This window comes from Agelaius phoeniceus, chromosome 4, assembly GCF_051311805.1.
Source record: "Agelaius phoeniceus isolate bAgePho1 chromosome 4, bAgePho1.hap1, whole genome shotgun sequence".
Taxonomy (NCBI): Eukaryota; Metazoa; Chordata; class Aves; order Passeriformes; family Icteridae; genus Agelaius; species Agelaius phoeniceus.
Window position 1 is genome coordinate 64,333,903 of NC_135268.1, and position 13,599 is coordinate 64,347,501.

Consider the following 13,599-nt stretch of genomic DNA (forward strand, 5'->3'; position numbering starts at 1 on the left):
ATTCCAAGTTCTCTAGAGTTTACATTATTTCAATTGTTCATAAAAACTGTGAGTGAGTGCTACTTCTTCAGCAGGGTTGCTTAAGTCATGGAGAAAGAGCCCAATTTCTCACTCTCTTCAGGGAGCAATAACCAAAGAATGGTGAAACATGTACACTCTTAGCAGATTTGCAGTCACACTTAACACCTTTATTTCATGCTCCAGAGAGTGGTCAAGAAGCTCTTTCAAAGTGCACAAAGCTGGGCAAACAGAGCCATTTCTTGCTGCTTGTGTCAGACTCCATTTCTTACACTTGTAATGTTGAACTCCTCCTCAATTTATTTCTTGTGAGCTAATCCATGGAGTGCTTCCAAAGCATAATTAAAATCAACATTGATTTCACCATACTGCCATTGGAAATACTGCTTGAACAGTCTTCATGCATTTACCTGTGCAGTAAAATGTGCCTGTGGGGTCTGGATTTTGTGGGTATCCAGACAACTTGAGAGCCCAAAGCCTGACTTTGGGTTGGGCTGGCCCCTAACATGACAAGAAGACAGCATTAAATACAAGAACCAAACACAGTTTTGAATGGTGAAATTAGAGAGAAATGCTCAGAAGGATCTGAATTTTGCTCCTCTTTAATCCTTATTGATTTTTTTTTAATCTGTTAATGAAATTATTTTACATGTCCACAAAAATAGTGATTTTTAAAATATTTGTCTTCCAAATAAATCTGTCAGAAATGGAAAAGTAATCACAAATATTTGAAAATTAGTTTCTTTAATTGGTAAACATTTTGTTTCTACTTCAAACATTTCAAATTTCATTTAGTTGATCTGTAATTCTCTTTCCTCTTTCAATGCTCAACAATGCTTGGAAACAAGCATTGTTTCAAATCCCAAAATTACACTTGTCATTTTAAAAACCTTGCATCTAAAAACTCTGATGATTTTGCCATGTTTCCAGAATGACAAAGAGCCAATACATTTAGCCAAATACTTCCTTTCTCATTATGGATTTCAGACAAATCAGCATTTACATTTAAAGAAATATTTTTGTGGAAGAATTCTCACCAGATCTATCGCCAGTATTCCTTGTCTGAGGGGAAATAATAAAAAAGAAACATGAACTTTGATATTCTAGACATTAAGATTGTCTTCCACCTGTCAAATTTCTGTAAGCCTGGGATCTCATCTTCACCCTGTCACAGATTTCCCACATAACCCTGAGCAGCTTGGTAAGTTATCCCTCTTCTTTAATTCTCCCCTCCAGTTTTTTCATCCCTGTTTAAATATTGCCCACTAAATGCACGGCAAGGCAATATATATTCTATAAGGCCAAATTAACCCCTGAAGTGCCCTGACATCCTGACAGAATGAGATCAGCTGGTCAGAAGCAGTGGGAGCGCACCAGCCCTGAGTGGTGAACAGGTAATGCACTTTACATTTACCAGCCCTTTTCTCCCACAGCAGGAATAGAAGGAAACTGGCCCAAATCTGGGTCCACAGTGCCCCTCTCCTAGAGATCAGCCAGCCCTTCTGGTGTGTACCCTTCCCTGACACCTCTCTTGCACCTTCTGCCCTAAGGAATGATGCTGCTCTTCCAGTCATCCCCATCTGTAACCACAGCAAAATGCTCAGAGTGTATGCAGATGTAATAGAGACTATTGGATGTATGTAACCATGGAAATCTTGGAAATCTTCAGGGATAAGAGGAGGTTCTGGTTTGCATATCTATGTTAGTGACATCCAGGACCTCCCTAAGTGGGCTTTGTTCTCCAGCACACATGGTGAGAAATCTGCAATAGGTTCCAAGTTACTTCTTGCTTTCTCAGAAGAGGATCCCTAACCACACCATCAGCATCCTTGCTGATGTGTGATACATTTGTGTTTGTCAGCACTAAGATCATAGCCAAGATGGGTCCCATTTTGCTATGCTAAACACATAATAAACCATATTTCTTCTTTAGCATTTTCCTTGGACATAATATTTAGGGCAGTGGCGTCACTGGCAGATGCTCTTGAGAGAAGTGCTGCTTACTTGAAATTAAGGGTAGGAGCCATAGAACTGCTTCTGTGAGCAAAATCTGTGGTGATGTCAATATACTGTGGAGGGATTGAGAGTGAGATAGATATATTGATAGCCAGACAAGAGATGGGTAGATGTAGAGTGTAGAGGTAGGTGAATGATAGAGGTAGGTGTAGAGTGTGGAGGTAGGTGGCTTGATAAAAAGATTTCCTCTACAAATAAATCTAACCAACTTATTAAAACACAGACCTCAAACAAAAATAATGGAGTTATCATCATGTTGCAGTGTATTGAGTCACTGAAATACAAAGAAAAGGGGATATAGGAAACTTTTTTAAACCCTGTTCATCGCCAGCTTAGGTACTACTTCCCTGCAGTATGAGCATCTCTGTCTGTGCATTTGGGAAGACAACAAGGCAGAACACATGCCTTGTTGTTTTACTTGTATTTACACAAGTAAATACTTCAGAAAAGGATAAAGAAAATCCACATCAATTGTAGAAGGATTGGACAGGATCCCAGCTCATAAGCCTGAGGATGGAAGAAACTACACAAGTCCTGATGACACTGTAAACCTTTCAAAAGTGGAGGATTCTAAGAATGTGAAAGCAATCAAACCAAGAAATAGAGCCTAAAACCACACGTGACACAATGGGAGCCTTTCAGTGTGAGGAGGGAGGGAATCATGTCAGACAGAGCGTCAAGCCTTGGGAGAGAGTAATGGAGGTAATTGAGGCACCAGCACCAGAACTATTCAATAATAGATTAGATAAGTAGTAGAAATAATGTAGGGGAATATCCTGCATGGCACAGGGAGTTGAACTAAATCACCCAGGAGGAGAATAATTGCAATTATAGATCTGTTCCACCACCACTAGGAAAGAGTGGTACCAGGTGCAAGCATTAATTTTATTAAAAACTAAACTGGAATGTACACACTCTCAAACATAGCCAAAAGCCATATATAGTCTATTTAGGTATGAAACTCAACCCTGTTTCACAGATCTATATATTATTGTGTTAATTTTAATTTTTTGCTAAGCTGGTGTTGTGCGACACTGGAAAAGGATTTGATCTGCAAAGTCTGTTAAAGTCTCTGCTCCTTCATTTCATTCATGTTGGAAGTGTTATGCTTGATTTGTGAATATGACATTTCATTGTAGGTTTTTTATACTCATAAAAGATGGTTTGGAATAATCTGAATATATAGAACAGTCTGAAAACACAAACTGTGTATTCCTCTGATCCTTTTAGCACAAAGCAGAAAAAGCACTGGAAAATTAGCACACACAACCTTTCACATGATGCAAGAGCTTCTCCTTTAGCCAGTTCTAAGAGCCTGGTGTATCACACATCCCAGGTCCTGCACCCAGCAAATTAAACCTTGCATTTCTCAGCATTTTTATTGAGAGAAGGACTCATTTTATTTTTAGGGAAGAAAAAAAAAGAAGAACAAAAGAGACTCGTTCCAAGCCACTTGACTTACTTTGGTATCAATATCCCAATGAGTTTGCTAGATGTGTTACTCAGCCTCCAGCAGATCTGTGAGGATCAGAATAATCCAGTCTAGCCTGACAATAGCACTTCTCCAAAATGCAGCTGTAGAGTGAAAAGCCACATGTTTACATATGCCTTCCTTTCAGAAGCTGCCAGAGTCTCTCTCCCCCCAAATTGCTTTCACTTACAAAGTTTCTGGGTTTGCTTACAGCAATCTGCAGCCAGATTTACTGTGCAAGGTGCTCTCAGTTCAGCTGCTGTCACCTGCCACTGCTGCCACCATCCCAAGTAACCCCTTCCACGCTGAACTCAGAGAATTCAACAGAAAACATGAGGATCCATTGATCCTGGAATCTGACCCAGGGCAAAAGATTTTTCAATAAAGGGACAAGTAGGCATATGAGAGGACATTTCCCCATTGATTTAGATCAGAGTCCAATGACATGACAAAGGGACTGATGTCTTAACTGTATCAGTCATCTGCTATTTCTGATAGCAATGCTTATAGACTGTCTCCCTTGAGACATGCAAGTGACTGAGAGATTGAGTTTCATTAAAGGTGGCATTTGTCTTAATAAGTGGGTTGCTAGTTTTAATACCTATTTTCAAAATAATTTGCATTTCTAAATCAGATTTTTTTTAATCATTATTTTATTATAATATTCTACTAACAAAATAACATCATGGAAATGTTAAGAAGCAGTCTAAAAACAGCCTGTTGCTTGCTATGTTTTTAATTCTGTGACCTTCTTAATATGAAAATATAACTGAATTTTTCAGATATTTTTTCACAGGTTTTATGATGCCATCTGTAAGATTACAATGCGAAGCATACTTATTTTTTAATTTAGCTGTTATCTTTACATCTATTTTGCCTGCATCCCAATTTTACAACTTTACCACATGGTTATTAAAAGCTTGTTAACACAAAGATATATAAACTAGTGCCATTTTCCCTACCCACTTAAATGTCAGGTTTGGTAGTCTAGGGAAGCAAACACATATGTGAAGTAATTATTTAATAATGGAAATTGAATGCAGATATTTAGTTACAAATCCACAAATTGCAGAGTGTTTTAAAAACACATGCACATCCTACCACATAACATTTGCTACAGAGTAATTAGGGTTCTTTGCATCTATAATTTCACATTGATGACTCTCTAAGCAAACACTGAAATTACACAGTAATGTACCAGAACAGCTCCAGACTGCTCTCCTTGTGCTGCACAAAAAGGCAGAGTTATGTCACTGTATGGGACAAACAATCCTGCATGTACAGAGCATGGGAGACTGCTAAAAACAAAACTTTCTCAACCATGCAGAGTTTTTCAGTGCTTTATTATATGCTAAAGCACATACAAATATATCTGAAAATACAGGAGCACCGGGTATTTACTCAGCTGATAATTGGGAATCAGTGTAAAGATACTGTAAATCTGTTTGCATGAAAGAACATGGGTTACTGTAAATCTGTTTGCATAAAAGAACATGGGGATGTTCAGATCTTTATCAGCTCACACAAAGGATTCACTAAAACCCAGTAAGACAGTGAAAGATTCAGTGCTGCTACCACTGCAGGGGAAGAGTGAAAGACATTTGTCCATGGGTCCCAGCTATTTATTTGCAAAATAGATCTAAACATGTCATTTATTTACAAAAAATGAGAAAAATTGAATATTTATGTTATAAGGAGTAACTTAAGGAAGTGTATATATCTCACAGTGAGGATAGTCTATACATGTGTAGGCTGATCTACATCTCCCAGAGGACTGGAATGCAGACAACATTCTGATTAACTGGCAGACAAATCTCCTTTCTGATTTGAGCATTGGTGTCAATTTAGAAAGGTATAACTGCATACAGGGATTATTTTTAAGTAAAATATTTTTGTTCATGATGTTTAAAAAGAGCTAAGAGTTCACACCAATCTCACAGTCATGTTGGCTCTGTGTGTAACTTTGCTTTTCTCATTAGTGGTCACAAATTAAACTTTGAGTGTTCCCAGATAAAATCTATAGGCAGAACTGAGGTTCTTGTAGCTGCCCCATAGCTGGTTGTTGAAAGAAATGAGGAGCTGGATCTGGCAGATTTGGGGAGAACAGCCAGGATGAAGGCTAATCCAGATTCAATCAAGTGTTGATCTTCATCAATTATTAAATGACCTCTCCACTTGACAAGAGCCACGCTGGTTCCATAATTTAATTCCAAATAGAAGACAGCCATGAAAAAGAACTTCCCAGATGATTTCTCATATGATGCATCCTCTATAAGGGTTATACTTCTGATCTCTAGATCTAAGCATGAAAGTAATGAAAAAATCAAAACTGTGGGAGAGGATATGTTGTTTAATAAAGGGTCACTTCCTTCTGTGTAACAATTCACAAAATGATGAAAAACCTTTGAGCAGGTGAGGGTGGCCTCTGCTCCAACCAGAACAGCTCAGAAATCACTGTCCCAAAGGACACATAAGACTGCAGCAGACTGAGGAACCAAAATTCAAAGGTGGGTCTGTACAATGAGGTTTCCACAGTGTTCACAATGAGGTTTTACACAGTGATTTGCACAGGCATCACTGCCACCACACTTGTCCTCAGAGTCCCCCATCATTTCTGCTCTGGCACAACACCCAGTTCTCCTGGTAGACTCATGACTTGTAACTGGTTTTTTGGTTCCTGACTCCAGGCACACCTCTTGCTACTCTGACCACACAGCTGCTCATAAAAGCAGCTTCTGTTACCTACCAGGGTCTAAAGGTCTCACAGCTGAGCACAACAAAATTTTGCTTGAGAATCTCTTACTTGCTGCTGTGGTTCTGCCCTCCTTAGAGCCACCTTCAGGCACGTCCATGCCTTCCTCTCCTGCTTTTTCTCATTAACTGCAGATTTTCTGATCTTGCAGACTTTCTCTGCTTGTATATTCTCAACTGCTTATTGTGCTAAATAACTTGATTTTGATGATACAGCTGGGAATGTTGTGCTGTGTTCACAGTGCACATTCCTTTAGGTTTGGATTTTTTTTTTTTTTTTTAGAATGTCTGGTAATGTTTTCTGGTCCCCATTGGATTTTACATAAAGATCATCACCAATGTAACTGATGTGTGGAGAGCAGAGAAGAGACAGATATGATTGTTCCCTCTGTGCACTGATTACACTGCAATCACCATTTCCCATTCCAGAACTCACTGTTTTCCTCTAGAGTTAAATTCTTCTCTGAAATAAAAGGCTTTTTCCTTTTAGGAACAGAGCACTTCCCAAGTACTGCAACACAGAATAGGACAAAAGATAAATATTCCTGAACTTATGTTCCTTGATGGACTCTATTGTTAGTAGTAAACACTTCACAGGTTTTTATTTTAAGCTATTGATATGGCAGATATGATCTCTAAAGTGACAGATGAACTGGTTGACAACAACAACTCAGGATGCAAGAGCACGTTCAGCATCAGTGTTGAGACAAATGTAAATGCACATTTAGGTTCAGGCATTTCCAAGCCTCTCCAGTAACTTATTTTTTTCAGTATGGTTACTATTTCACATTGCAGCTATGAGGACATTATAACTTCAGATTCTCCAAAAAGGAAAAATCTTAAGGACTCAATCTGACTAATTCTGCTCTGAGTCAGACATTCTAGAGGTCTCATCCTTGCCTTCTCACCACGTGTTTGTAAGGGAAAGCAGAATCAGGCCAAGCACAAGTTTAGCCTGCAAAAGGAGCCCACTGCATATATTCACATGAATAAAAAAGGGAAATAAAGTACTGGCTTTCCAAAAATAGTGCAGTTAGACCTCCACTGCTCAGAAGAGGCAGAGAGATCATTTTTACTGTGTGCCACTCCAAAATGATTTCTTCCTGTTCATAATGATTTTGGATCATTCATGTTGTTCTTCTGGGATTCTACAATGAATTTTTATCTTCCTTAAATTTTATTAATCTGCCTAGATTCAAATTAATCTCCCCTGGGAGATAACGCTATGACTCCTGTTTCTTTGTCTAATTCCTCTATTGTCAATAATTGGTCTTGCAGAACATGAAACATTACTACTTTTTGGGGTAACACTGCAAGCCTTCCTCTAGGCAGATGAAACCTTCCTTAGCATACAAACATAGAAAATGTGTAGTAAGTTCAATCCTTTCCTTAAAAAATGGACGAAAGACAACTTATCATTTCAAGTTAGCAAAACAAAACCAAAAAAAAAAAAAAAAAAACCAAATAAACAAACAAAAAGCCCCAAATCCATGAAAAGGGGAGAAGAAGCAGGAAAGTTTCCATAATCTAGATCAACACCTAGTAAGGCCATAGAGCTGTGCTGAGTAACTCTTCTCTCTCTGGTCTGTAGCACACCTTGCCTCACCTGGTGCAGGTGAGCCCCAGCCTGGTCAGGAGCAGAAATCTGAACAGCACAGGGTGGACAAGGCTGGCACAGAGTCCTTGTGCTGGCCCATCAAGGTGTTTGTGGATGTGATGATTGGAGAACAACAAAACAAAACAAAACGATAAGTGTCTGTTCCAGCCTCCTGACCACAAGACTCCAGTGGGAAACCAGTCCTAGGGGAGTTTGCTAAAACCTTCCAACAGAGCAGAGAAGGGAGAAGCTGGCTCTCCAGCAGAAAAAATTGAATTTTCTAATTCTCAGCACACTTTCATGCAAGAAAAGTAGTGTGATTGACCATCTTAAGCTTCAGGAACTTTACAGCATAACAGGCTTCCAGAAAACTTAGAATGAGCCTTGTGAGGCTTTTATGAATGGGTGGAGGAGAGAGAGATTAAGCAGATTTTTTTAAGCCCTTTTATTGCACTCTTTCAATGAGCAGTGCATTTGTGTATGTATCCAACACATTTGTGTATGTATCCAACTGATTTTTAAATATATTTTCCTGTTGATAAATGTCATATTTAATTACCATCATTTTATATTTTTTTGAAAGATTCAGGTGCCTGGTCTTACCATATCTCTCTTTCCTATTCAGTTTTAGAGAATTCCGAGTGAACCTGCTGGTACATATGTGCCATGCCTAACACAGGGGATCTCCCAGCACAAGCAGGGATTCCTGTTATTCTAATAATCATTAAAAAAAAAAAAAAAGAAATATCAGTTTATATGAGCTTTTGATAGATTATATCAAAAAAACACACACTGCTCAAGCAGCTGCACCACCTCTCTTCATTGCATCAAACCTTCACAGCACGTTTTAAAATCTCAGTTCCAGCAACTAATCAACTCTAGCACTGTTTGGAGTTGGGATTGGTTGTTTGGTTTGCTTTGCTTTGCTTTGGTTGGTTGGTTGGTTGTATTTTTTCTTTTTTTTTCTCAAATTGCTAGCTCTGTTAGTTTTTTGGGGATTTGAGGGTTTGGGGTTTTGTTTTGGTTTAGCTTTTTTTGATTGAGGTTTGGAGTTTTTAGTCGATTGGATGGTTTGGGGGGTTGTTTGAGGTTTATTTGCCTGTTTTCTTGTTTAGTTCTGCTGTGGTCTGTTTCACTCCTTGAAGTCTCTCATCAACAGGTTCGCCGTACAGTAGCTTGCAGCAATCTCCCATTGTAATAAGGAGCAATTAATAAGGAGCAATTAATAATTGCAAACACAATTGTTTCGAGCTGTAAGAGAAACGTCAGTAATATTCAGTGTGGTCAGCCTTGGCTGCTCGGCTGACAATCCCGGTGCGTCCTGAACTTGGTTTTCTCCAGAGGAAGCCCCCTTGCCACTGGCCGTGTTACCCTGAGTAGCAACAGGATAATTTGGATAATACTTCTGGCCAGTACTCTCAGAACCGGCACTTTTACCTGGATGGGAAACGAATAATTTGGGGTAGTTATTCACTTTGCCTGGCTCCACGGCTGTTTCGGACGTTCGTTGTTCATTGACTCCTGACGATCGGGTCCGTCAGCAGCAAGCTGCGAAACCTGACCCGCGCTAACTCCTCTCGCCTGCAGAACTACTCTGCCCCTTGTTTCTGTTGAAAAAAACAAACCTCACCCCGTTTCCGTGGGTTCCTATTTTCCTTCATTTTGCTTCTGGAACTCCAGCAACAATTTGAGAGGAAAAACAAGAAAGCAGGGAGAAAACTGAAAATGGTTCGATAAATGTAGGGAAAAGTAGATTAATTGCAGAATAACGATTTCTTATACGGTTATTTTTCACCACGTAGGAGACGTAGGAGGCTGCAGTCATGTGGAAGGACAGTGTCTTTAAATAAAGTTTAGTTTCATGTTAAAGAACCAAAGGAAGGGACGCTAGTGTATAGCTGTTGCATCTGATTAAACTTCCATTGGTAGGGATTTAGAAAAAGGTGGATTTGCTTCTATTGGTATTAACCAATCTGGTAATAGTAGTCAAGTAATGGGGTATAGACATGGAAAACATTAGAACAAACAGCCAAAGGAAAGTTCCGAAACAGATCACCAGTTATGAAATATAGACAAACAGGAACCATAGATCATCACTCTGGAAAATGTGTTATTTAGCCACAGAGCAACTCGCAGACTCAGACGATTTTAATTTCTTTGGCTATCACTATAAATTCAGACGAGAAGAGAAGCGTGAGTCTTGCAGTCCAGGCTGTCAGTTCGTCGCCTACACCTTCCCTGGAGCGGCAGTTTGGGGAAACCTGAGCTATGAAGTGCCCCCGGCAGGTCCCCTTAAGCCTCTCCACTTGCTGACACCACCCTCACCACAGCCTCGACCTCTTTATTTTTTTTTTTCTTCCCAGAGCAAGGGGACCCTGTGAGACACCTCTTGCTGCTTGACACTGATTCAAAACGGACTTAAAAGCGAGAGGAGAAGTCAAACACTTCTAAATCACCTCAGCGGCCAGAAAACTTCAGAGAGCCGAGGAAAGCGCATTCCCGAGCTCGGCTGGAGCCAGGCTCGGCTCCGGCTGCGGCACCTCCCAGGCTGGGAGCGGACCCCGGCAGCCGCCCCGAGCCGCGGGGATTCGCCTGCGTCTGTTCCTTGTGCATCTGCATCAACTGCCCACGGAAAGACAAACGGAAGAGCGAGAAAATGAAAGAAAACCCCTTCCTATCTAGCCGACACAACTATCGTGCTTTTTTCCCCACTGCGAAAAAATCGATTCGTTTCCATTCGCGCGTGCAAGGGTGAATTTTGTAATGCCCCGATTGTGGTTTTATTTTTAAATTGTGCTCTTTATTTGTAAAATAAAAAACATCGATGCACTCTAGGAAATATCTTTCCTTTGATACTACCTAGTAGTGACTATTGAAAAGGCAGGAGTTTCAACTTTCTGAAAAGGTTTATTTCCAACCTTAGGATATAAAGCGTGTTAACTTAGAAACCAAAGGACGACAAAAGCGTTTGCAAATTTATATGTAGATAGATATAAAAAAAAATTAAAACCGCACTTCTTTACCCTAGGATAGCAGGTAAAACCGTCCCACGAGATTTCGGGGGGCGGGATTAGCACAAGAGACAGCTTGGCTTGTTCTGTAAAAACATCACACTACCCCCAGTCTGAGAACCAGTTAGCGCAAAACATGTGAGAGAGATCTTGGGGTGTTTCTTCCGAAGGGGAAAAAAAGCAGGAAAGTCACAGTTTAAGAACCAGATCTGAGGAAAGGTGTCTACATTTTGATAATGTAAAAGATGGGGAGAAGCTACTCGGAGGGATATTACAGGAGGAGAGTTTGAGAGACAGAGAAGCACAGAGCGGCCTTGGCCATTACCAATCTGTATGAAACGTGACTCGGTTCACGGTAAAGCGACCGCCACGGTGCTTGGGACAGACAGGGGGACACGGTCCCCACGGACTGAGGCAGAGCATCGGCCCTCCTGTAAAAGCGGAACGGGATAATTTGGAAGGGCGGCAGGCAGAGCACGTCCCCGTGGCTCCCTGTTATCTCCTCCGTCATGGCCACCGAGGGAGAGCGGCTTGGCAGCGAGCGCCCTTCCGAGCTTTGGCAGCGTGTCGGACACGCGTGGGGGGAGCCCGGGCGGCCCCTCCGTGGGCCGGGTGGTGGCTGTGGCGAAGACGGACACTCCACCTGCACAGCGGGGTCATAAATAAAATCGGGGCGGCCCCCGGCAAGGCAAGGTCGGAGGCCAGGGCTATACGTCCCCGTCCACCAGGCTGAAGTGTTTGCCCGGCCCGGGGAGGCAGAGGTAGGGGATGGCGCTGCCCGGGCAGAGCAGGGGGAAAGGCAGCGGCAGCAGGCAGCGGCTGAGCAGGGGGCTGTCCTTGTAGAGGCCCGGGAGGGAGAGAGCCGAGGCGGCACTGAGGGGCTGCGGCTCCCCGGGGGGCTCGGCCGGCCCCGGGCCCTCGGGCTCCGATGACATTTGTCTCTTGAGCTTGTTGCGGCGGTTCTGGAACCAGATCTTCACCTGGGTCTCGGTGAGGTGCAGCGCGGCGGCCAGCCCGGCCCTCTCGGAGCTGCTCAGGTAGCGCTTCACGTCGAAGGTGGACTCCAGCTGGAACACTTGGCTCTTGGAGAAGATGGTCCGTGTCTTCTTCCTGCCGCCCGCCGCCGGCGATCTGCCGTTCTCCGCGCCGGAGCCCCCGGCCTCTCGCGGCGGCGGCTGCCGGGGACCGCGTATCCCCTCCGCGGGGAGCGGGGACCCCGCATCGCCGCCCTCGGGGCGAAGGCTGCGGCTCGTCCCTTCTGCCCGGGGCCGGCGGGGCTCGCTGCCTGCAGAGGCAAAGCACAGCATCAGTCCCGGCCGCAGCCCGCGCCCCCGCCCCGCATGCACGCACGGCCCGGCAGCGGAGCGCAGGGAGAGGCTGGGGGACAGGATGGGGAGGGGGCTGCCGAGGGCTGGCCGCGGTCCCACACCCTCCAGAGGGGAGAAGAAGGGTGAGGCGCTTCCATAAGGATCCAAGGGAATCCCTCTGCCAGCTGTGTGACAGGAAAGCGAGGGGTTCCTGGGCACGGGACAGACCGCCCGAGGAGGCCGGGAGGGGGGCACAGCACGCTGGAAGCAGGTGGGTGGTGTGCGGCATCCCCCGCGTCCGCCCGCGGAGCCTCCCCTCCTCCTGCGTGTGCGTATGTGTCTGTGTGTCCGTGTTTGTATCTGTGTGTGCCTGTGTCTGTGTCTGTGTGTCCGTGTCTGTGTCTGTGCCTGTGTGTCTGTGACTGTGTTCGCGTGTGTCTGTATTTGTGTGTGCGTGTCTGTGTCCGTGTGCCTGTGTCTGTGTCTGTATTTGTGTGTCTGTGTCTGTATTTGTGTCTGTGTCTGTCTGTCTGTGTCGGTGTCTGTATGCGGTGTGCGCTGGCCCGGCCCGGCCCGGCGGCACTGGGGGTGCCCAAGGTACCGCCTGGGTGAGGCCGGACTGCGACCCGACCTGCGGGACAGCCTGAGGCGGCTGCTGGCTCCGTACCCGAGTCGCTGGAGCCTTTACTGGGGTCTTGCTCCTCAGGCCCCTCTCCCTCCTCTTCCTCCTCCTCCTCCTCCTCCTCCGGCAGCGCGCAGCGGGCTGTGCCCTGCTCCCTGGCCGGGCGCTGCAGGATGCTGTCGATGCTGAAGGCCGGCGGCGCGCCTGGGGCCGGAGGAGCTCGGCGGCCGCCCCCGAGCTGCACCATGGCGCGGCGAGCCGAGCCTGTCCGGGCCGAGCCTGTCCGGGCCGAGCCTGTCCGGGCCGGGAGTGTCCGAGCCGAGCCTGTCCGGGCCGAGCCTGTCCGAGCCGAGCCTGTCCGGGCCGAGCCTGTCCGGGCCGGGCGTGTGCGGGCCGGGCGTGTCCGAACCGAGCGCGTCCGGGCCGGGCCGAGCCGAGCCGAGCCGAGCCGAGCCGAGCCGAGCCGAGCCGAGCCGAGCCGAGCCGAGGCGCGGCACTGTCGGCGGCAGCGGGAGAGCGGCAGCGCAGCCGGGGCGGAGGGAAGGATGGGCCCGCAGGAGGAGGGGTCGGGGTGACGGAGGGAGGGGATGGAGCTAGAGGGAGCCAAAGCACTGAGGACGGGGGGAGCGGTGCGGGGCGGGGGGGGAAGACTGCAGAGAGGAGAGGAGAAGGAAAAGGAGCAGGGACTAGAGGGAAGAGGGGAGGAAGGGAGGGCGAGGAGCACGCCGAGGTGCCCCGGGCAGCCGAGGCTGGGCAGGGCCGCCTGCCTTCCTGCCCAGGCCCTTCAGTGTAAGGGGGTGGAGGGA

The 13,599-nt window shown here is 45.3% G+C and overlaps 1 protein-coding gene across 1 annotated transcript; it reads right to left on the bottom strand.

Moving 5' to 3' along the window:
• Positions 1–11,571: 11,571 nt before the first annotated feature.
• On the bottom strand, positions 11,572–13,040 carry LOC129121025 (homeobox protein HMX2-like). Its single transcript, XM_054633879.2, has 2 exons — positions 12,839–13,040; positions 11,572–12,149 (listed from the first exon to the last, which is right to left on the bottom strand). The coding sequence occupies exons 1-2, from the start codon at positions 13,038–13,040 to the stop codon at positions 11,572–11,574; spliced, it is 780 nt and encodes a 259-aa protein (XP_054489854.2).
• Between the last annotated feature and the right edge of the window lie 559 nt (positions 13,041–13,599).

Excerpts from the sequence above, each read along its gene's own strand:
- LOC129121025 (XM_054633879.2), bottom strand. The coding sequence starts at position 13,040 with ATGGTGCAGCTCGGGGGCGGCCGCCGAGCTCCTCCGGCCCCAGGCGCG. Across the intron at positions 12,150-12,838 it reads TAAAGGCTCCAGCGACTCGG|GCAGCGAGCCCCGCCGGCCC; the intron begins GTACGGAGCCAG and ends TTGCCTCTGCAG.